Here is a 23539-nt window from a genome sequence, read left to right on the forward strand (position 1 = left end):
AAGTCATACGTGTTTGTGTTGCTCGATCACATTCGCGAGACATCATAAGAGCAATAAAGGCGCGAAAATCTGCACCAACCTGCACGGATCAGCTCTCACGGGAGTGTTAAGTCTTGTTTGAATCTCGCGCTTTTACTTTTCTGTGATATATAATCGACAAATCGATCTATGCCAAGCGAGACTGCGCATGCATCCTCTTTAGTTCTTACTTCTTCTCTCGCTTGCTTTCGTGGTGTAATAACTTTTTCATTGTAATAATAAAGTTTTCTTTCGTAATAAGTAATAAGAACGTTTTTGCATTCGACATCGATCTTATATTGTAATAGGTTATGGGCCCAGGATACTCATACCACAAATAAAGTGAATATTGTTGATGTGAAGTCACAAAAGACTGAGATAACTGGCGCGAACTATTGAGCGGTTATCATAACCTAATAATAAAAATAAAACGTACATACGAGCGCATCAAGTTTAGCGTGGTACATTGAGATTGTGTGGATTCACAATGACGGATGCCAGGATTGACATAGCCTCCGTTGGAAAATTTGATGGCAAAAATTATCACCAGTGGAAGTTCCAGATGTACTGTGCTTTACGTGCAAAAGGCCTCTTTGAAATTGTCAAAGGAACCGAAGCAAAACCGGTCGCTGCTGGGGATGAACAGAAGAAGTTGATAAAGGACGACGCGTATGCCATGTTCCTGCTCACATCGGCAATGGACTACTCTCAGATTACGCTCATTGAGAACTGTCAATCGTCTAAGCAAATTATGAATAAGTTAGATGCGATTTATGAACAAAAGACCGAGATGAATAAAATGATAGCGCATGAAAGGTTTTCTCAATATAAAATGAGTTCAAACGATTCAATAGCACAACATATTGCAAAAGTTGAAAATCTCGCGCAGCAGATTAGAGACACGGGTGAAGGTATAAGCGATATAGCGATAATGACTATAGTGATAATAACTATTAGGTAGTTTGCCTTTAAAGTTTAGAAGTTTTCGCCAAGCGTGGTTGTCATTAGATGAGACCAGACAAACAATTCAAAATTTAACATCGCGTTTATTAGAAAGACATGTTCCGGTCACAATTACCACAAAAAGGTACTGTGACTAGGATGCCCGTCGCATTAATAAAATAAAATGGTGTGCGGCGTGGTATTAAAGAACGAAATTTCGCAAATAAACACTGAAAAGTGCAAAAAATTTTTTTTTTACAAAACACCCGTCGCTTAAATAAAACAAAATTAAGTGCGCGGCGCGGAAAACTGTTAAAACATTAATCGTGCGAAAATCCTGTCACATACGCAAAGCAGCGACAGTGATAGGTTACCCGTCGCAAAATAAAACAAAATTAGTGCGCGGCGCGGTGTAATAAGCAAGTAGCACGCGAAAAAAGACTAAAATGTCACGTTTCGCGGCGTGATAATCATCCGCGCGAAGGAAAAATCGTGATTAAGACACTCGTCGCAATATAAATTAAAAGCAATAGTGCGCGGCGCGAAAAAACATAATTGCAACGCCGTAATGAGCGTTAGCAACCAAAAGTCATCAGTACGCAAAGAGACAAAGTGTCTCAAGGCGGAAACGGCGATGACAGATAAAATAGCGGTATATTGTAATTAACTATAAGATGACGAACGATATAAACCGTAAAATTATTATTAAGGTAAGAGAGAAAACCGTTGCGACGATAATTCTTAATAATTTAGCAGCGCTACGTAGTTAAAGAATTTCGTTTATCCGTTGCGGTAGAAAACAAAGTATAATGCGGCGCGTTAGTAAAGCGAAAAAACAACTTGATATTTATGTTAAAATAGCGGCGTCGTACCACAAAGGACGAAAGCCAACGGCTATAGCATAAGAAAGATAAAAGGCGACCGGCACGTAAACACGGCCGGCGACCGGTTCGTAAACACGACCATTGAAATAACCGGCGAACTCGGTATCAAAGAGATGCCGAACAAGCCCATTCAGCCTTTGAAGCATTGTCAGAAAAGCCGACGACGAAAGTCGGTGAAGTAGTAACGTCGGTAACTTAGGTCGATAACTAGTAGGTAGGAAAAGCCAATGTCGATAAATGCCTCTGGTAGTCGATAAATTTTTAATAAATAATAAAAGTACTGTCAAAATTAAGAATTTTAAAAGAGCAAGTGGTCAAAAATACCGAAAATTTTTTTTTTAAATCAAAATAATTCTCCGACTTAATAAGTCTCGAATAGGCGATAAAAACTGGATCTCTCACGATTTCAGACTGCCAATCAATATTTCAAGCATAAGATAAATCGGTTAATTATCAAAATATTAATTCGACTTCGCGAAGTTCATACCGGGCAAAACAATTGGGTCCAACAAGATTCCAAGCCGTAAAACGCGTACTGACAAGAAGTTTAAATCGGATAATATTTAAACGGTCCAAAAACAATCTAAAATGGATAAGGATCAAGAAGAAATTGCCGGAAAAGAGGGAAAGGTGATCCATTCGCCGACAAGAACCCTGAGAAGCGGTAAAACACTCGTATTTCCACGCGAAGCTCAAGATCTTAGACAGGAAACACAGCAAATAACCACCAAAACATCGCCAGAAACAAGTACCGCACGTGAAGAAACAATAAACGAGTCTTTTAACGAACGCTTTAAACGAATAGAGGACGCGCTTGTAAACATTATTAAAGCGATAAAAACTTTCGACGAGTTTCGTGAACGGCGTGAACCGCGAAAACCTAAAAGGCGAGTAAGCGGCGAAAACAACACGACCGACTCAAGCTCCGATGAAGAAGCGGCGGTATACGGGAATTCGCTTACCTCGAGGTGGTTGGCTCAAAAATCCATTCGAGGACATCAAATTTACGGGAAAATCCGACGCGATAAACCCAATAAGATTCCTCAAAAAGTTCGAAAGTACTGCAAAATATGAAGGGATCAAGAGATCCGAACAACTTCATTTCTTCGGAAAATGCATGCAAGAACAAGCTTCTACATGGTGGGAGCTACAAGACTTCATGAGCATAAGTGAAGCAAAAGAAGAATTTATAAAATTCTATTGGGGAGACGACCAACAAGCACGCTTCCGCGAAAAACTCTATACCGGAAGGTACAAAGCCGCAAAAAACATGCGCATGAGCGACTACGCGTTGAATATGGCAAAGCAGGCTCGTACTCTTAACCCACCAATGAGCGATAAAGAACTCATCAGGTGCATCAAGCGACACTTCGATAGAGATATCGCGAGAGAAATAAGGTCAACGACGGCAACAACGTTGATGGATTTAGTCTATCTATTGGAGGAAATCCAAGACGAAAAGGAGACGACGTCCAAAATGCAGACCGGTGAAAAAAGAGCATCGCAAACAAACTCGACAACCAAGAGAGCGGACTCTGGAAAAAGCCGTGAGCAGAAACCGCGTTATCAAGACAGATACGCAAAATTCAACAAGCCAAAAGTCGAACCGAAAGCTCTACCTTGGCACACCAATCTAGAGGAGAGCAGAAGGGGGAAGACAACTCAGAACCCTAAAGTGGAGTTTCCCGCAAGCGACAGCGATAACGACTCAAAAAAACCCGACATAAAATCTAAGACGGAGCGAAAATACCAAGGTGCGAAAGCTGAAACAACCGCCGAAGAGAAAAGGGTGAGTCAAAATAAAATGGTCTCTACAATTAAGAAGGGGAAAGAGCCTAAAGTACTCCTAAATTCTAAAAACGAGAATAAAAATAAAGAGGACACTCAACCTCAGTACTCCGATGACGAGGAAATTCAAGAGGATAGCCCGCAGACTCATGCAAGGGACAAACCACCTCAGTACTCCGATGACGAGGAAGTCCAAGAGGCAGGTCCGAAAACAAATGACCAAAAAGATATCAAATATCCGAAAAAGGTCGAATCAAAAGAGATGGTAGGAAAGAATTCCAAAAACATTACCATTCTCAGAACGCGAGAACTCGTAAATGAGCTCGACGAAACGGACGATAGCGCATCGAAACCGATCGCAAACGCAATCCATTAATCCTGATAAAAATTGGGAAAACTAAAATAGAAGCCCTGATAGACACAGGTGCTCAAATATCAGCGATTTCGAAAGAAATGCTCGATAAACTGATTAAAAATCAGGAAAATATACAAACAATTCTGTTTGAAATGCGCGCTCTCTCGCCACTAAGGCAAAGCGTGCAGCACGAGCGGCACTGTATGCCGGTTCGTTCCCGGTCCGCGAGTGGCGCTTACCGATGCGGAAGGAACGGCCGCCAGTGTTGCCAATTTATCGATTTTGTCGCTAGATCTGGAGATTTCGAATAACCCACAGAGACTTTTATTGCAACTTTGTGACATGTCAAAATTCTGGTAATTTTAAAAAAATATTTGGTGAATTCTAGAGATTTTTAAGTTTGTTTTTGTTGCCTTGACTTTCATAATTGCGCGTATTTTGTCGAGGCTCGGTAGAATCTTCAGTGTCACCTGTGTTTTGCTCTCGCTTCTCGCTGCTTCGAGGATAACAAATGATGTAATAAAGGATACAGAACAATAACGTTTCAACAATAAACAACTTTAGAGCACTTACAAATCGTACTCATCGATCGATGACTGATTCAAAAGTAAGTACTCGTAATTCGTAATCCTGACAGCACAACATATTCAAAAGACGTTCAGAGGATATCCTGAAGACGTTCTTGGGACGGCATAACGTCCTCTGGATATCCTTTGGATGTATTTTGGACATGTGTGCTGTCTGGGAATGCTACTCAAGTAGTGGACGATAAATATTTTCAAAGAAATGCATGTACTTTTTGGATAATATAAGTTTGCGCTAATTTGACTGCGAAAATAAAAATAAGCACGCATCTAACCTTTTTTACACTACCGGTTTTAAAGATCGGTGGTGTAATTGTTTCTTTCCGTCGCATATGTCGCTTACGCGCGTATGAAAGTTTAAGAACAACATCATTCTCGCAATCCGTCGAGACTGCCTGGAAGGATCAGTTTATGGAGATTTTTCTTCAGTCTCCAGGTTCAGTTATATCTGTCGCGATTTGTCGAGACTGCCACGAAGGTTGGTTATATGTCTGAACCTTCAACTTATATTTCAATATCAAACATGCATTTAAGTACATGCATGTAAGTACCTTACATATAATAAATTTTAATATTTTTATTTTTTAGTGCCTTCGCAATATACTCAGAAATACCGAAAGGAATGGGAGAAATTACAAGCGACAAAAGAATGGCTCAATCCATGCACTTCCGACTCATCAAAGGCATACTGCAAATATTGCAAAGTGTTGCTCAACGCTAAGCTAGGAGATCTTATAAAACACGGGCAGACTTTAAAGCACGTTGCAGCATCAAAGCCATTTTCGAGCAAAAGAAAACAGATGATGATGTCGTTTCAGCCCATCAACATATGTACCAAAGAACAGCGTAAGGAAGCTCAACTTTCTCTCTACGTCGCCGTACATACGTCAATCGCAAGTGTCGATCATCATTTAAGCGATCTCCATAAAGATACGCCTTTCAATATAAGCTTACATAGAACGAAATGTACAAACATAATAAACAATGTGATAGGACTTTATTTTTACGAGGCGCTAGTCAAAGACATTGGTGATGGATATTATAGTTTATTAATAGATGAATCTACTGACATCACAGTGAACAAAATGCTTGGAATCGCCATTAGATATTACAGCGTCGAACGAAAAAAAATCGTATCGACTTTTTTAAGACTGATCCATATTGAAGATGGCACAGCAAGATCTATTGTAAATGCAATTAAAAAGTTATTGATTGACGCAAAATTGCAGTTAATCAAAATGCAAGGGATTGGCACCGACAATGCATCGACGATGGTAGGGGTGAATTCAGGCGTTTACGCGCAATTGAAGAAAGACGTACCTCATCTAATATTAATTCGATGCGTGTGTCACTCACTCCAACTTGCCATCTCGAAGGCGACCGAAAATACGCTACCTCGAAATATTGAGTTTCTGATTAAAGAAACCTATAATTGGTTTGCTAATTCGTCTATACGACAGTTGAATTACGCGCAGGTCTATCAGACTTTAAACAATGGCCAAGAGCCCTTGAAAATTTTGCGAGTCGCGGAGACGCGATGGTTATCAATCGAGCCTGCAGTCAAACGAATTTTAGATCAATGGACAGAGTTGAAAGCACACTTCGAAATCTCACGAGTCAATGACAACTGTTACACTGCTGAACTGTTATATTCCATGTATCGCGACAAAAAAAACTTCATCTATCTTAGTTTTCTGTATCCAATTTTAAGCATGGTGCAGAAAACAAACAAGAACTTTGAATCAAAAGTGGCTGATCCAACGAAGCTACTTTCAGACATTAAAAGGCTTTATTCAACGGTTGCCAATAAAATTGTACTCTCAACGGCGAGAATAGATATTTACGAGCAGGACATCGAAAAGTATTTGGATCCCTCGCCTGCCTTGGGTTACGCGTTTGATTCTTCTTGTACAGAGAACGAAATCGTTGGCCAGGAAAAAGAAAATTTAAAATCCAGATGTGTCTCCTTTTTAATTGCTCTAGTGAAAGAACTAAAAAACCGTTTACCTGACAATATCAAGATATTGGAACGCATAAGTGCTTTTTCTGTGACCAAATGCTTGAAAGCAAATAAACTCCCGATTACAGATATAACTTTGTATTACGGTAAAAAAGACGCGATAACTATCGCTCAAATCGAATTAGAGTGGGAGAATATTCATCACGTTATAGATGGGAAGAAACACAAGACACGGAAAAATTTTGGATAGAAGTAATAAATTATCGAGATGCTAGTGGACAAAATCCTTTCGAAAACTTAGTCAATTTGGCCTTTAAAGTTTTGTGTCTTCCTCACTCTAATGCCGATATCGAGCGAGTGTTTAGCCAGATGAATTTGATTAAAACCAAGTTGCGGAACAAAATTAAGCTTTTGTTATTGAATAATATATTGCATATTCAATTTGGACTCAAAAGGCTCGATGTTTGCTGTAATAACTACACTCTACCTGAAAATGTTTTGAAAAGCATTGGTAATATGAAAACATATGAGAAGTCAGTGCCAAAGTCGGATGTTCATGAAACGGAAACGGAGGAAATAAATCAGTTATTGCTATAACAATATATAGTGTATTATTCGAGATTATATAAATACGTAACGTAAAACGCTACATTAATTTGCATTAACATATGTCATTAATTTCATAATTTTTGTATTTTGTTATTTTTTTTCTAATTTGCCAAAGATATTGAAACTATTATGATGTTCCTATATATATTCCTTAATATGTATAAGCGGAGAATTTAAATATTATTAATAAATTATAATATTTAATTATAAAATTTAATATTTTTATTAAAAAATTTATTTTGATATTTACTGTCAGTACTGAAAATCTATAGTGTACATGACGTAAGTAGATTTTCGGAATTGACAGTGAATATCGGAACGCACTCCTTAATTCAAATTATTAAATTTTTCGTCACAATTTAATTACTATGTAAGCAATTTCTCAATTTGCTAATAAAAAACTGGAGATTTTCGAGTTTTCTGGTGAATAATTGGAGATTTCTAGAGATTTTTGAATTCTGATTTAGAGATTTGTTCTTTCAGCGAATTGGCAACACTGACGGCCGCGCCATGCCTTACTTGTATACCGGCATCCGCCTAGACATGTTATTGCGTCTAGTCGCCATTGTTGTTCGTCGCGCGTGTACGTTGCATCATTATACGCGTGCCGTGCACGAATCGAGTTGAGTCGCCGTCGTGTATTCGTCGCGACATAGAACATTGCTACTCTTGTGGTCTATTGAATTATTGTTGTTACCGGTAGGCCTATAGAACATTGCTTCCGTGGGGACGCCCACGTAAGAGATCGCCATTTTGGTGATCTCTTTGTATAGAAAGTTGCGGCCCTTGCTGGCCATAGAAAGTTGCGGCCCTTGCTGGCCATTGCATAGAAAGTTGCGGCCCTTGCTGGCCATTGTATAGAAAGTTGCGGCCCTTGCTGGCCATTGTATATAAGGTCACACATCACAAGACTAGGATAACCTACTTTATTTCTTTGGAGACCAGTCTCACTCGCATGTACCTTGGAATGGACGAATGCTTGGCTTTTCTTTGGAACACATACACACATACGCACGGAATAATTTGCTTTGATTGAACTGTTTAAAATGATATACATTTCCCTGTCTTGCGGTGAGTGTATCTTTTCCTTTATTTTGTCAAGGCCAGGTGCGGCCTTTTTGCAATAATGAGCGACTCATTACTTCACAACGAAGAGTGTGAAACGATTAAGATTCTTTTCTATCACATTTATTTCTTTATGACTCAGTAATATTGTTATTGTATTTACGTTTGAACATCGCTAGACATAGCGTTTGATGTAAAACTTCTGCGATAGAGTCTTGCTGTGCTCATTTAAGATAGTTACATTAATGAAATAATACATAATTAGTTGAAGATCATTCGTATAAATTGTACTTAAGTATTATAAGTTTTATCTTTTGCGTTTTGAGTCGACTCAAAATTACAATATAATATTATAATTACAATATATACAATATAATATACCTTTTGCGATATGATTTTGTATTGATCGAGAGATATTTGATTTATTATTTGAGCGGTACATTTGACTTATAAGTTGCTTTTCTTTTCTTGCGGTTTACTCATTGACGAGCATGTTTATGCAAAATAATACAGTCCACTGAGACGATTTTCATTACTGATAAATCGATAAAAAGAGTTGAATTTATTTACTGAATAATATAGTTTCATGTCTCTTTTGGTACGCAACGCTAATATCTTATGATCTGATATCTCTTGATTCCTCTTTATAAATATTATATTTGATGTTTATTTTACGTTATTATGTATTATGTTTTGGATTATGTTTTCTTTTGACACTGTATTAACAAGGGTTAATTTTTCCTATCTACCATAATGATACTGGCTCTTTAATGTATGAATTTTTTATTAAGGAAATTTCTTGTGACACATAGTTTTGGGATATTAAAACCTTTTCAAACAAATTCCGATAAAAAAATGCAACCTGAAAGGTGCATTCGGAGAAAAAGGCATAGCAGTACCATGAAAAGCCCAATTAGAATTTGATATCGCAAGCACGAACATACTTCAGCAGTTCTACGTCGTGGAAAAATTGTCCTACCCGATAATACTCGGCAACGACATGCTAAAGAAGCACGCGGCAACAATCGAATATAAGCTTGACAAGTTCAAAATAAGCTTCGACGATACAATTCGAAAAATTGATCATTATAAAATGAACACCATAAAAACCAAATTAGAAGGGGGCGCGAATCTTGATGATATTCTAAAGAAACATAGCGAAGTGTTCAACGAAGAAATCGGTCGAATAAAAAATTATAAACACACGATTGAAATGAACACAGAAAGCGGTTTCAAGAAGAAAACGTATCCCATACCCGAGAAACACAGGGAAACGGTACGCGAAAATATACGCGATTGGGAACGTCAAAACATAATCGAAAAAGCGAGCACTGTTACGAGCGTATAGCTACGTAATAGATTATTTAGAATAAGTCGGGACACGTTTGTGGAAAAAGTCTTTATTCGGTGTTGCTGGTTTGAGCTTTGATCGAGAACTGAACTGGCGAGAATGATCTTCGTTTAAGGTGCTGTAGGAAAATTGTAGCGGCGGAATGTTTATTGGAAGGAGGCGGTTTTGTCAAAGAGGAAATATGCGTTAGGCATAGGAACAGCGTTTATGTTTATTGCAGTTATCGAAGGATCATGTGTTTAGGATCAAGAAGGAGTAAAGATAAAAAAAGGTTTGAAGGTTCAAATAAACGGAGTAATCTAAGAAACTATAAGTTGCGGCACGTAACATATCCCCCCTTAGGAATGAAGATCTTTCTCGAAGTAGAAAAATACATTTAAGATCTTATTTCTAAATTAACGCAGTAACTTAATCTAGTATTACAATGATCAGAAAAATTAATATTGAACGATGTTCTAACAATGAGGTATAACGTAGTCTTATACTCTAACATACACATATATAGATTCTTATACTATGTCATTAATTCGCAATGTTAAATTTCCTTAAAACGATACAATAGTTGTGTTTTGTCTTACACGCGTTCAAGTCTTGACAATCGATTATTACGAGAGCGAGAACGTCGAATCTCGTTATTTGTTCCATGTCCCTCTCTTTCGATACGAAGGGATTCTTCGCTGTCGGTCGGTACCGATATAAAGGTAACTTCGCGTTGCGTAGCTGTCGGATGAGCACTACGAGTGGTTATATTATTATTAAAACAGTTGTTAAAATACTGAACGCAGCCTTCCTTAGGTATACAACATAATTTAAAAATATGAACGAACTTACTAATCAATGAACATTTTACCGTTATATAGATAATAACTAATCCTATCATAGTATACCGGGTGTTTCAGACCACCCGTCCCATCCTTTTAAAACGTAGGGATGTGCTTGTACAAAAAAATGGCTCAGACAAAATTTGCATGATTTCGAGGGATCTATCTGATGGTGATCTTGACTTTGACCTCGCAGTTGATTTTCAAGGTCATTTAAAGGTCAGAGTTATTTTTTTAAATGAAAACCTCTATTTTTGATTCCAAAATCTAATAGCTGGTGTCAAGAACTTTTCAAAACATTATAATAAAGTTATTTTTCATTAAGTACTTTTCGAATTATGAGGCTTGTAAATTACAGTATTTTGACATAAAATACAAAATATCTTGTAAAATATTCAATTTTTGGGAATCTTACCTTAATATTTTTATGCATAAAATAATGAGACGAATCAATTGGTATAAAGAAAACACATAGTTGCTTTTAAGAAAAAATATGTAGTTTGCAACATGCAACTGCATACTTACAGAGATCGGTGTACAAATTTAACTGTCTCACGTAGACTAACAAATTAATTTCTTTAAGAAAAATTATAATTTCGCATTAACATCCCGCGACGGCTCTCTATGCCTTTCTATTATATTAATTGATTGTTATCATTTGAGCCATTCCTTTATATGTGTTAAATTGTTTTAAATCACGCGGGCATTATGACGCGTTTATGTCCTACAGATTTGTTGATTTCCTAAACTAAGAGAAATAAATGTTAGAAGCGTGGGGTCTGAGTAGTTTAGTGGTAGAACATTCGCCCGGCAAGCGGAAGACCCGGGTTCAATTCCCGGCTTAGCCACTCGCGCCCTGATATTTTTTCTCTATTCCCTTCTTTCTAATAATTCCTATCAGTACATACTGATTCTCCATATGTGAGAACAATGTACTAAAAATTTTCGTACACTTTAAGTATCTCGAACCAGAGATCGGTGTACAAATTTAACTGTCTCACGTAGACTAACAAATTAATTTCTTTAAGAAAAATTATAATTTCGCACTAACATCCCGCGACGGCTCTCTATGCCTTTCTATTATATTTAGGAGAAGAGTTTATTTCTTTCACTAAAAGACCTTTTATGCTACCTGAAATTTGAGGGATTATATTATCTGTTTCCCACAATGAATCATTTAGTGCGTGTTGTCAAAATAGGCTATAGCTCAAATTCGCGTCGCTACTACCTGAAGCTTGTATCTGAAAGGTCATTATTTGCGGATTTCTAGAGAGTGCATCTGCGTTTGTATTTAGTTTTCCTTCTTTGTATACGACTTTATAATTATATTCTTCTAATTTTAATCGCCAGCGCATTAGTCGGGATGATGGATCTTTAACATTAAAGAGCCAAGTTAACGGCTTGTGATCCGTGATAATTTTGAATGGTTTACCGTACAAGTAAGGTCGAAAATGTTTCACTGCCCAGACAATAGCTAAAAGTTCTTTTTCCGTTGTGTCGTAATTTCTTTCTGCTTTATTTAATGTTCGTGAAGCGTAACCAATGGGAAGATCGTTGCCTATTTCACCTTGTGATAAGATTGCACCGATTCCTTCATCGCTTGCATCAGTAGTTAATAAAAATTCTTTATCAAAATCTGGATATTGTAAAATAGGTTCTCTCGATAGTAACTGTTTTAGTTTTTCATAATTAATTTGTTGCCTCATTTCCCATTTAAATGGTACATTTTTTCTGAGGAGCGAAGTAAATGGTTCTGTAATTTTGCTGAAATTTTTAATAAACCTACGATAGTACCCTACAAGTCCTAAAAATTGTTTTACTTGTTTATGATTTTTAGGAACTGGATATTGCTCGATTGCTTTTATTTTTTCTGGGTTAGGTTTAACTCCCTTATCTGATATTATATGGCCTAAATATGTTAATTCGCGCTTGAAAAATTCACACTTGTCTGGCTGTAAGCTAAGACCAGCTTCTTTGATTCGTTCGAAAATTTGGTGTAATTTTTGTTTATGTTCTTCTAAAGTTTGTGCGTATATAACGATATCGTCTAAATAAACAAAGCAAACATTTCCTTGTAGTCCGGTTAAAACGTTATCCATCAGGCGTTGAAACGTCGCGGGGGCGTTCTTTAAACCGAATGGCATTTTTTTATACTCGAAATGACCGTTAGGCGTGTTAAAGGCTGTTTTTACGGTGTCTTGCGGATCCATGGGAATTTGATGAAAGCCTGAGGCTAAATCGAAACACGAAAAATACCTGGCTTTGCCTAATTGATCTAAGATATCTGATATGTTAGGTAAAGAGTATGCATCTCCGACTGTTTTTTCATTTAGTTTACGGAAATCTATTACTAACCGCCATCGTTTGTTGCCATCAGCGTCGGGTTTTTTCGGCACTACCCATAACGGTGAGTTATACGGTGAAACAGACGGTTGAATAATATCCTGATCTAATAATTTATTTACCTGATTTTTAATTTTGTTTTTATGGATCGGTGGATATCTATATTGTTTTATGTTTATAGGGATGTTATCTGTCGTATTTATAGAGTGTGTGATTCTATTAGTACCTTTTAATTGATCTCCCGGTAAATAGAATATATCATTAAAATTTTTGATTATAGGTTGTATTGACTGTTTTTCTTCTTCATTTAGATGATCTAATCTTAAATTCTGTTTTAATAATTTTAATCTTTTTGTTACATTATTTGAAATTACCGAGTCTATCTTATATGTAGGGCTGTCCCTCGGGCTCGTGGTAATATCCACTAGCTCTACATCGATCTCAGGTAACTCTAGTTCTATTTCTTTTTCAGTCGTGTTTGTCACGTATGTATACGTTTCTCCCGCGTGATTCACTTTTACTATGCTATTCATTAGAAAAACACCACGTTCTAACTCTTTGTGATCTATGAATGCATTATCAATGTTATAATGTTTTGTTTGTAACATCACAGGGCAAATACTTCTACTCGGCAACGTTATTCGATTACTAAATTCTAATGGGTATCTTTGATTATTGCTAATTGTTACCGTTCGCGTTTTCTTGACGCAGATATGTAGAACCTATAATTCCTTGTTCCTTCAAAGGGAATTTACTGGGCACTACATGAAATTCGTGAACTCCCGTATTTGAATGTAAGTATGCAGTTCCGAGAGTTTGTTGCTTTTCTTCGATTATGCCTTGAATTTCTACTTTTTCATCAACATACACAAGTGTATCGCGCTCTAATGCGTTAGCTTTAATGATGTTAATATCAGCGCCTGTATCTAACAAGAATCTGTCTCCTGAATTTCTAAGTTCTTCGAATGGGATTGATATAAGATTCCTTGAGATTGTTCTGATTGTATATGTTCTTGCTCTTGTTCTAGTGATTGAATCGGATGTGCGCGACTCGATATTTGGTCTTGACGTTGCGCGCTTTTCGCTTGGCCATGGTAGTTTAAATGTGAATTATTAGTTGAATTATTAGGTAGGTTGTTAGATAAGTTGTTATTACCTTGATAATTCGATTGATTATATTGATTGGATTGATTAAACCGGTTGGATTGATAGTTAGTGTTAGAAAAATTTTGGTTACTGTTAAATCTGCTTCCGTTCGGGTTATTATTCCGCAAAAAATTTTGCTCGCGTCTGACGTTATTATATTGGTTATTTTGCCAAGAATTTGGATTTTCACGAGAGGCATTTTGTGAATCGTAACGTTTTTTCCTACATTCGTTTTCAGTGTGTCCTATTTTCCTGCAGTAATTACAAGTTATTCGCGATGTATCGTTGAATCTATTTTGTCTAAATCTTTCTGAATGATAATTAGATGTTGTAATGTACCTAGTTGCACTTTCTATTGCGTCTTCTAACGTGTTAAATTTTTGTGATAAAAGAAGTTGTGCCGTTTGATTGTGTAATCCGCCTAAGAAATGAGTAATTAATTTATTCATTGCAAAGATTCTTAGTCCTGCTCTTGCTGTTGGATCAGGGTAATTAGAAATTGCAAGGATCATTTCAGAGTTTAATTTTCTGGTTCTAGTAGCATAATCTTCAATGGATTCATTTCTTTTTTGCTGAAGTTTATTAATTTCCACTTCCCAATGGTCAAAACTTTTGGAATTTCCGAATTCCTTTTTTCTAATGCTTTGCATAAATCATCAAGATTATTTATTGTTGCGACGTGAACTAGCCTCGGAATCACGCCAGATCCGAGGGAGCACGCCCAATGGAAATCGGTAACTCGCGGGATCGGCAATAAATGCTCGATTCGGTAACTTACGGTATCGGAAACAGATGCTTGATTCGGTAACTCGCGGTACTCCACGCTCGTCGGGAGCAAGGTAACTCGCGAAATCGGCAATAACTGCACGATTCGGTAACTCGCGGTACTCCACAAAATTCGGGAGCAAGGTAACTCACGTGATATCGGTAACCGGAAATGGGCGCCAGGTGCGAGTAATCGCACCGCGGTATCGGTAACTTTAACAGTTCTCAAAATTGCTCGGCCGCTCCCCGCTCAGTATATGGCAGAGGGGCGCAGTTCTTTTACTCAACGTTAGATATCTGGAGTGAGAGGCGAACACAAGAACAACCTAATAATTAATATTTAACAATAATGTATTTCCATGGTTCGGTTACAAGGGTAAAGATGTGTAGATCGTTCGGCCGGAGCCGATACGGCGGAAACAGTTCAATGCGGTCGTAAGGCCATTCGCCCAATCAATCGGTAACCAGAATAAAGTTAGACAATTACACGAACTCACAGAAACGCGATCAAAATAATTCGCCGCTGATCCGACTATATACGGCAAACAAAGGACTTATATTTTGATCATCCGATACGGCCGGTGAAGGCCAAATAAACAGACTTTAAACGACGGTAGCCTAACGGCCAGAAATGAGATGTCGCGGAACGGCTATTTTTCGCGGGCTTTCCCGTTTCTCGCCGAGACGCTAACTTTACGGTAACCGCAATCTCGCGGAGAACGTTCCCGGATCAAAATCCGCCCGCGGACATTCACCCACGGTACTTCTGGTACGGCGATAACGCGACAAAACGGTAACGGAGCGGTATCGCAAGAAAGACGGTAGCAATCGGTATCTTCCAAAGAAACGGTAACGGTAGGACGGTACGGTAACAAAACGAACGGTAAACGAAACGGCAACGAGAAGAGACTGTCGGTGCTTAATTCTCGCAAGACGGAGAGACTGTTACGCGATATCCGGAGCCGGCTGGACATGGGGTAATTGAGCGTAATTGAGCGCTCACGGTATCGAAAACTACGGTTAATGGTGTGAGAGACACTACATATAAAACAAACTCACGCTACCAGCCATCACCGGACGGAACTCTACGGTTACCCGAGAGGCGGCTTACAATGAGTGGACGTCTTCGGCGTCTTCGGCGTCGTCGGGCTGAGTCCTCGATGTCGTCTTCGCGCACTTGCGGCACACCGAACAGTGGCTCTTCTCAGCTCTGCACGTAGGTCCTCTCCAAGTCCGCGTCGCCTTCCTGCGCATCCTGCCGATTTTCCGAAAAGGGGGGCCCCTGAGAACCGCCCACAGTTCATCCAGGGCGCCCCCCTCCGCTCTCTGTGGTTTCCTCAAATCTTTCGGCCGTTAACGTGTCGATGAGTCGAGGTTCCCGGAAGAGACTGGTTAGGCTGGCCGGGCCATACTCCGGTCCTTCCGGGTGCAGCATCTTCGGGGTCCCCGGAGCCGTCTGCAGCCGGGCGAGGTCCGCTGCTGCGCCCTCTCGTTGTGCGCCACCATGTTGTGGTGAGAGGGCTCACCGTGCGGCGGCTCGCTGGAGTCGTCTTGCGGTGCCAAGAGCGCACAGTTCCCTCGCTGGAGGGAACAAGAGGAGCCCAGCGACTCCTTAGGGACTTGTCCCAATCGCTGGTAGGAGACGGGGACTCTGACTTCAAACCCCCGGTGGCATGGCACCGTTAGGGGGAGATTTCTATCACCCCTCCATGCACGGGCGGCCAGGCTCGTTAGCCCAGTGGGGCGGCTGGCCAGGGGGGTGCTCCCCCCACGGTTGAGGCCTGTCTTGGCCGGGACTGCTGCTCCGGCGGGACGGGTCTCTGGTGGGGTCACTTCGGTGACCCCGTCTAAAGGGATGGGATGTGGGTGCCGGTCCTCCTTGTGTCTGGGGCCGACCCTTCCTCTTCCAATCTTGGGAGGGGAAAGGGTGCGGTCTGGCATGGGGGGGAAGCGGTGTCTCACAAGAACGACTCTCCCTCTCCGGCCAAACGGCTCGTGGACGTGGTCCATGAGTACACGGTCGTGAAGGAGAGTGACGGGCCGTCGATGTCCCGGAACTCCCGGGCACGTCGGGCTGGGCCATTCCGAGCCGCTCGGACGTTTCCGAGGCAGGGTCGGATGGCGGGGGTGTAGCTACTCGGGCCGCTCGGAATTATTCCGAGGCAGGGTCGAGCAGTGAGGACCGTTCACTCCCGGAGTGCGTCCCCGGTCTTACCGGTTCCGGAGTGTTCGGTCGAGGAGTGGGTTCGCTGGTCGCCACGGCGCACAGTGGGGCGAAACGTTCAAAAATCGGTCAATGGGCGGAAAAAAAAAGTTGCATAAATTTTAATTTTTCACATATTTTTATATTCTTTACACTCTAATCTATCTAAAAATATGTTTAGGGCATTTATTTTTATTGATATTTGTACTAATAATAATTAATGAATTTAGTATTTTGAAGAAATAGTGAATTTACTGTAGATTGTAGCTTGAGTTTAAGAACTCTCAGATTGAAAATAGACGAAAACTCTTGTCAAATTTCTATTACAACAAAATAAATATGTTCCAAAGATGACATAAATATTATTTTTATGTTGTCAAATAATTTATTATACATAATATTTATATTTCAATACATGTAGTTAAAGAGAATTGAATTCAAATGTTTAAAGTACCAAAAAGTTTACGGTCCAAAACGGTCCAGACTGAAATATACGTCAATCTACAGAGCAAAGTATGTAGTTTCTTAGCATATACGTTTTGTATCCCCCTTCGTCCCCCTTTTGCAAAAAATTTCTAATTAATGTTAGTTCGATGCGGCTAGTAGCGCCTAACTGGTTCATTTTCTTTTGAAATTTTTAAATTTAATCGCGAAATCTGATGCAAACTACACTTTGTTTTGAACTATTGTTATGACTAACAATTTTATATAAAAAAATTGATAGAGAAAACAAAAGTTATTAATTTTTAAATAAATTTTTTCATAAAGTAAAAAAATTATAAACTAATTGTACCGCATCAAATTTCAAATTTTTTTTTACGATAAAAATAATCATTTGTTGATTACTTCTCAACTCCTGCATTTTTTTTTATGTCTCCCATTGAGATTTTGAAATTTTCGATCTATTAGACGGCATGCGCGATGATCTAAATATTCAGTATCTTGTCTGAATGAGAAAGAGAATTTCTTTATTACACGAAAAGAATTTTTCTGGAAAATAATAACACATATGATATATGCGCATAATAGTAAATAAACATAGAATGATGTTTTTTATCTCAGCAAGTTGGAAACATGTAAAAATCAAGCAAAACTCCGCATTTACACACCACTGAATGGATTTTAAAGACATTGTAGGCATATAATGTAATATTCTTTAGAGATCGTCGCTATCACGATCGAAAGTCGAGGACATGTTTATTTATTTAATTGCTTGCCTCGAAAAGTTGTCATGAGCGACAAAATGTGGACCCTATCAATAACTAATCCGGGGGGGGGGGAAGGGGCAATAACTAATCAGATTCAAAGAAATCGCGTCGTATAATTGGCAGATTAGAGTGATTTTTGGGGTGGGTAGGGATATGATAACTCTCAGGAAGATATAAAAATCGCGAAATCGCTCTCAAAGACATAATTTGTTGAGCTCCTCGGACAATAGCCAGCAAAAAGTTAATTTATACTTGTTTGACTTTACTCGTATCTTACTCGACTGTACCGTAATTGACTCGTGTCTACATCATGGATAATTTCAAAACAAATGGTGATGTATTTACCTTTATACGTGATAATAATCTGAACAAATATGACTGCAATGCCGTGACAGATGTCATCCTAAGAACTCTCAAGATCGAATTATCTCAATCTGCTTTCGAAGCATCATGATCTAAATTTTCAAATTTCTTGAAACATTTCAAAGCAAGATGGGCAGCAAGTAGATATAACGTTGAAAAATTTTGTAAAAAAAACGAGACATGGTTGAATAGTAAATTCTCATTCCCAGACGAGATACTACGGTCAATTCCAAGTTCATCATGCACACCGCCTAATAGATCGAAGTCTTTTGAAAATCTAAGTGAAAGACATAAAAGAAAAAGAACTCAGGAAGTAAGAAATAATCAAGAAATGGTCGATTTCATTGTAAAAAAAAAATTGAAATCTGATGAGGCGCAATTTGTTTACGATTTTGTTCAAAAATATCCAGAACATGTTGAAAAAGTGAAGCAATTCTGTGAACAACTATTAGATGGGACGGGATCTATTGACAAAGACTGCGTTGAGTACTTATGTTTCAGCGAAATTAACACGAAATCAATATAATATTATTCGTGATGTTACAAAATTTGAATTTAGAAAATTACCAAATTTTGCAGTGCAATTTTGCAGTGCAAAATGTTCGACTTATTATTAAATGTCAACTACATGATTATTTAATTTGACAATAATAATTGAGTTATTATTAAATTATTTGATATTTTAGGAAGATTAGAACTGTTCAGAGATTGTTATTCTTCAACAAAAAAATTAATTACACTGTAATAATTCTTTTTTTTCTTTATTTAAGTGAATGAATTTTGCTATATGTCGATAAAGCATTTGTTAACTGTATAAATTATTTTAATTATAATTAAATTGATTTTTTAGTTTACAAACTTGAAGTATATTATTCTTAGTTAATATATACCAAATTTCAAGTTTTTTTATCGAAAAATATTAAAACTATACGTCAATGACCGCGAAAAGAGGTATTCGCCCCACTGTGCGCCGGTAAGCGTGTCAAACCTCGTTGCTTTATTCAATGAATGTTAATAATTACTACTATACTTTTGGTTGGGCGCCAGGCGCGGGTTAACGCGCCGCACGAACAAATTACGTTAGAGACAATACTTTATTTAAAATAACAACGGCGATAAGCGCGACTAGCTCACTCTACAAATGGCAGAGGGGCGAGGTTCTTTAGAGAAGCTCAAGACTGATTTGGAGAGAGGAGTCTGAAAGAAGGTGGTTATTAAGAACACATTCATTTGATAACAAGTAACATTTAATTCTATTAATTAGATTAAGTAAGATTGACGCCGGTTGATAGGCGCCTTAAGAATCCCGCGGAGGGGAGACATATTTTATCTCTGTGAGAGGCGTTATGATTCCGATGTTCGACTCGCGGAAATCCGCGTACTTCCGTCTCACGTGGTATAATATTCGGCGTACAACTTCTATAACTTTCATTAGATACGGTTGTTACAATTAACTCTACTGTAATCTTTCTCCATAACGGTTAGCCTACAATACAAATTCGGTCTCAGTATTATTCTTACGGTTCTGAATGTAAACGCTCGACAGAAGGTCGAGGCGAGAGATACGCGATAGGCTAACTCCAAAGATTCTAACACTCGGTACAGCAATACACAAATTGACGCGAAATTGTTACGCACAGAAAGACATTATTCTATACAAACGACTGTCGGCTCGGCAGCCCCGAAGGGAAAGAAGGCATAGCGAAATCTTAGTCTACAGAAGCGGTAGTCAGCGGGGCCCGGCCAAAATCTAACCTCGCACGATACCGCGAGACATCTCGGGATATGCTATATTCTTTACGCAAAATATGCGGGTTCTTAATTCCGCGAGGCTCGGGCCGCCTACTGATACCGCTCTTACCGCGAAGTCGAAGTGATGGCCTTACAAATCGTCGGTACGCCCGTAGTGGTCCTCAAGGTTCCGCCCAGGTTGCCGACTCGCCGAACAGTGACGACAGCGAGGCTCACCGGACAGCGGTGACATTCCGCGCATCGTCCTGCGCATGTAGATCCTCACTATCGATTAGCGCGTCTTGATCCTTCGATATTTCCTCGATCTCGCGATTCTCGCGTCGCTCCTCGATATATCGGCCCTCGGTGACGCTTTTCCGATGTGACCCCGGTCTCTCTCTTCTGGCAGCTGCTGTTAACGCCCTTCGTGGCCTTTTCCGTTTCCGGATCCGAACCTTCTTTGAATCGGCCGGGAACTGGCCAGGTTCCGACCGGATTCTTCTTTCCTGGCTCGTTACAACAGCTCCTTGTTCGGGTGCTCCACCCCGGGTCTTTGGCGTGTGAGAGCGCGCTTCCCTCTCGGGCGTCATCTCTCTCGGTGCGTCCACCGGCCTCGATATGCTCCGTATCTGAAATCGTAACTGCGGTAGCGATTGTGTCGAGAATCGAACTTTACAAGCAGGGGTATTTTTACTTGCCCTTAGTCTGGATTTGTCTGCACGCCGTCCGGGCCTCCGTCGTCCTGTCTGCTGAGTCCCTCGCAGGTCCCACGAAGGCTGCTCCACCTCAATAACAATATGGGAGTTTGGCCACTCACCACGAATCGCATAATTCGCTACAACGCAAAATCTACAATCTCCAAAAGAGAATTAAGAGGGAGAGGTCGTCGCCCCCCGCGGTGGGGTTTCCGACCTCAAATTTCCCTCCTCGATCGGGCTTTCTCGCCCTTGTGACGGACTTCAAAAATGTCACGTCACAAGCTTTAATAACAATTTTAGTAAACTTTTCTTCCTCAAATATGTGATAACATATTGTATGTCATTTTTATATTTATTTTGCGACTATTGCACAACACAAGTGCGGTATAAACGATGCGTCATGCAGCGCGACACATATAATGTGATACTTAATGACTCATTTTTGAAAGATGCGATTTCGGAACATAATTAAAATCATATATGGTTGAATTCAGCGTAAAAAATGCTACAACTTTTGTCATTACAAAAATTTTGAAATTCGAAAAAATAATAACAAGGGATGGGGGTAAATTAAAAAAAATAACATTTTTTGAAAATCCAACTACACAGTTATATAGCCCATTACTTACCTGCCCATTACAAGCCCTACAATTTCTATTTGAAACATTTTTTTATATCTCCTACGGTTTTGGCGATAGTTACACACAAAGAAAAAAACCATTTTTTTTTCAAAGAGGTGTTTCACCCCTTAAATTTGAGATAGAGCCGCTATAAAAAAATACGTGTCTCCTCAAATTGTATGTTTTACAGCATATTTCAAGGAGAATCAAATCGGAGGGGGGGGACACTTGTGAACGTTGTCTTAGTGAACAGGATTTTTCTACTCTCACATCCTAAATTTTACCAAAAGAATTTATCCATCGCTATTAATATACTTATAATGAATTGTTATCCGTTGCCAGTGATCTTCGAAAATATGAATAACCGATTGAAGTCTCTAATCCACAACCATCATAGAAATGATTATAATCTTGCACGCAACAATAACATTAAGGATAGCTTAAAAACTTTCTTTACGATACCTTTCATAGATTCTATTGCTAGTGATTTTACCTCGATTGTTAGAGACACGGATTTTAATTATTAATATTTGGCCTTTTCAATCCCTAAAAATCTAAAAAAATTCATCAAAACGGGGAAAGACAATTTGGATTTGTTGTCAGTAGTATAGCTAGGCGGGTTCTAACCCAGGAGCAATGAGGGGGTGCGGGGGAAGAGGGGAAGAGGGAGTATCGGATTACGTGCGTCAGCACTTCTGAAGGGGAGGGGGGTATTGGATTACGCTGCGTCAGCACTTTGGAGGGGAGGGGGGTATTGGATTACGCTGCATCAGCACTTTTAAAGGGGAAGGAAGCATCCGACATATTTTTAGATAGATTAGAGTGTAAAGAATATAAAAATATGTGAAAAATTAAAATTTATGCAACTTTTTTTTTCCGCCCATTGACCGATTTTTGAACGTTTCGCCCCACTGTGCGCCGTGGCGACCAGCGAACCCACTCCTCGACCGAACACTCCGGAACCGGTAAGACCGGGGACGCACTCCGGGAGTGAACGGTCCTCACTGCTCGACCCTGCCTCGGAATAATTCCGAGCGGCCCGAGTAGCTACACCCCCGCCATCCGACCCTGCCTCGGAAACGTCCGAGCGGCTCGGAATGGCCCAGCCCGACGTGCCCGGGAGTTCCGGGACATCGACGGCCCGTCACTCTCCTTCACGACCGTGTACTCATGGACCACGTCCACGAGCCGTTTGGCCGGAGAGGGAGAGTCGTTCTTGTGAGACACCGCTTCCCCCCCATGCCAGACCGCACCCTTTCCCCTCCCAAGATTGGAAGAGGAAGGGTCGGCCCCAGACACAAGGAGGACCGGCACCCACATCCCATCCCTTTAGACGGGGTCACCGAAGTGACCCCACCAGAGACCCGTCCCGCCGGAGCAGCAGCCCCGGCCAAGACAGGCCTCAACCGTGGGGGGAGCACCCCCCTGGCCAGCCGCCCCACTGGGCTAACGAGCCTGGCCGCCCGTGCATGGAGGGGAGATAGAAATCTCCCCCTAACGGTGCCATGCCACCGGGGGTTTGAAGTCAGAGTCCCCGTCTCCTACCAGCGATTGGGACAAGTCCCTAAGGAGTCGCTGGGCTCCTCTTGTTCCCTCCAGCGAGGGAACTGTGCGCTCTTGGCACCGCAAGACGACTCCAGCGAGCCGCCGCACGGTGAGCCCTCTCACCACAACATGGTGGCGCACAACGAGAGGGCGCAGCAGCGGACCTCGCCCGGCTGCAGACGGCTCCGGGGACCCCGAAGATGCTGCACCCGGAAGGACCGGAGTATGGCCCGGCCAGCCTAACCAGTCTCTTCCGGGAACCTCGACTCATCGACACGTTAACGGCCGAAAGATTTGAGGAAACCACAGAGAGCGGAGGGGGGCGCCCTGGATGAACTGTGGGCGGTTCTCAGGGGCCCCCCTTTTCGGAAAATCGGCAGGATGCGCAGGAAGGCGACGCGGACTTGGAGAGGACCTACGTGCAGAGCCGAGAAGAGCCACTGTTCGGTGTGCCGCAAGTGCGCGAAGACGACATCGAGGACTCAGCCCGACGACGCCGAAGACGCCGAAGACGTCCACTCATTGTAAGCCGCCTCTCGG

The 23539-nt window shown here is 40.4% G+C and overlaps 2 protein-coding genes across 2 annotated transcripts; both read left to right on the plus strand.

Annotated features, from left to right (window-relative positions):
* The first annotated feature begins 2772 nt into the window (after positions 1-2772).
* LOC137000460 (uncharacterized protein DDB_G0284459-like) lies at positions 2773-4008 on the plus strand. Its single transcript, XM_067356976.1, has one exon. It carries the CDS (start codon positions 2773-2775, stop codon positions 4006-4008), a length of 1236 nt encoding a protein of 411 aa, XP_067213077.1.
* A 1135-nt stretch (positions 4009-5143) lies between these two features.
* Positions 5144-6986, plus strand: LOC137000432 (zinc finger protein 862-like). Its single transcript, XM_067356924.1, has one exon. It carries the CDS (start codon positions 5372-5374, stop codon positions 6779-6781), a length of 1410 nt encoding a protein of 469 aa, XP_067213025.1. The 5' UTR covers positions 5144-5371; the 3' UTR covers positions 6782-6986.
* The last annotated feature ends 16553 nt before the right edge of the window (positions 6987-23539 follow it).

This window comes from Linepithema humile, chromosome 6 (genome assembly GCF_040581485.1).
Source record: "Linepithema humile isolate Giens D197 chromosome 6, Lhum_UNIL_v1.0, whole genome shotgun sequence".
Classification (NCBI taxonomy): Eukaryota; Metazoa; Arthropoda; class Insecta; order Hymenoptera; family Formicidae; genus Linepithema; species Linepithema humile.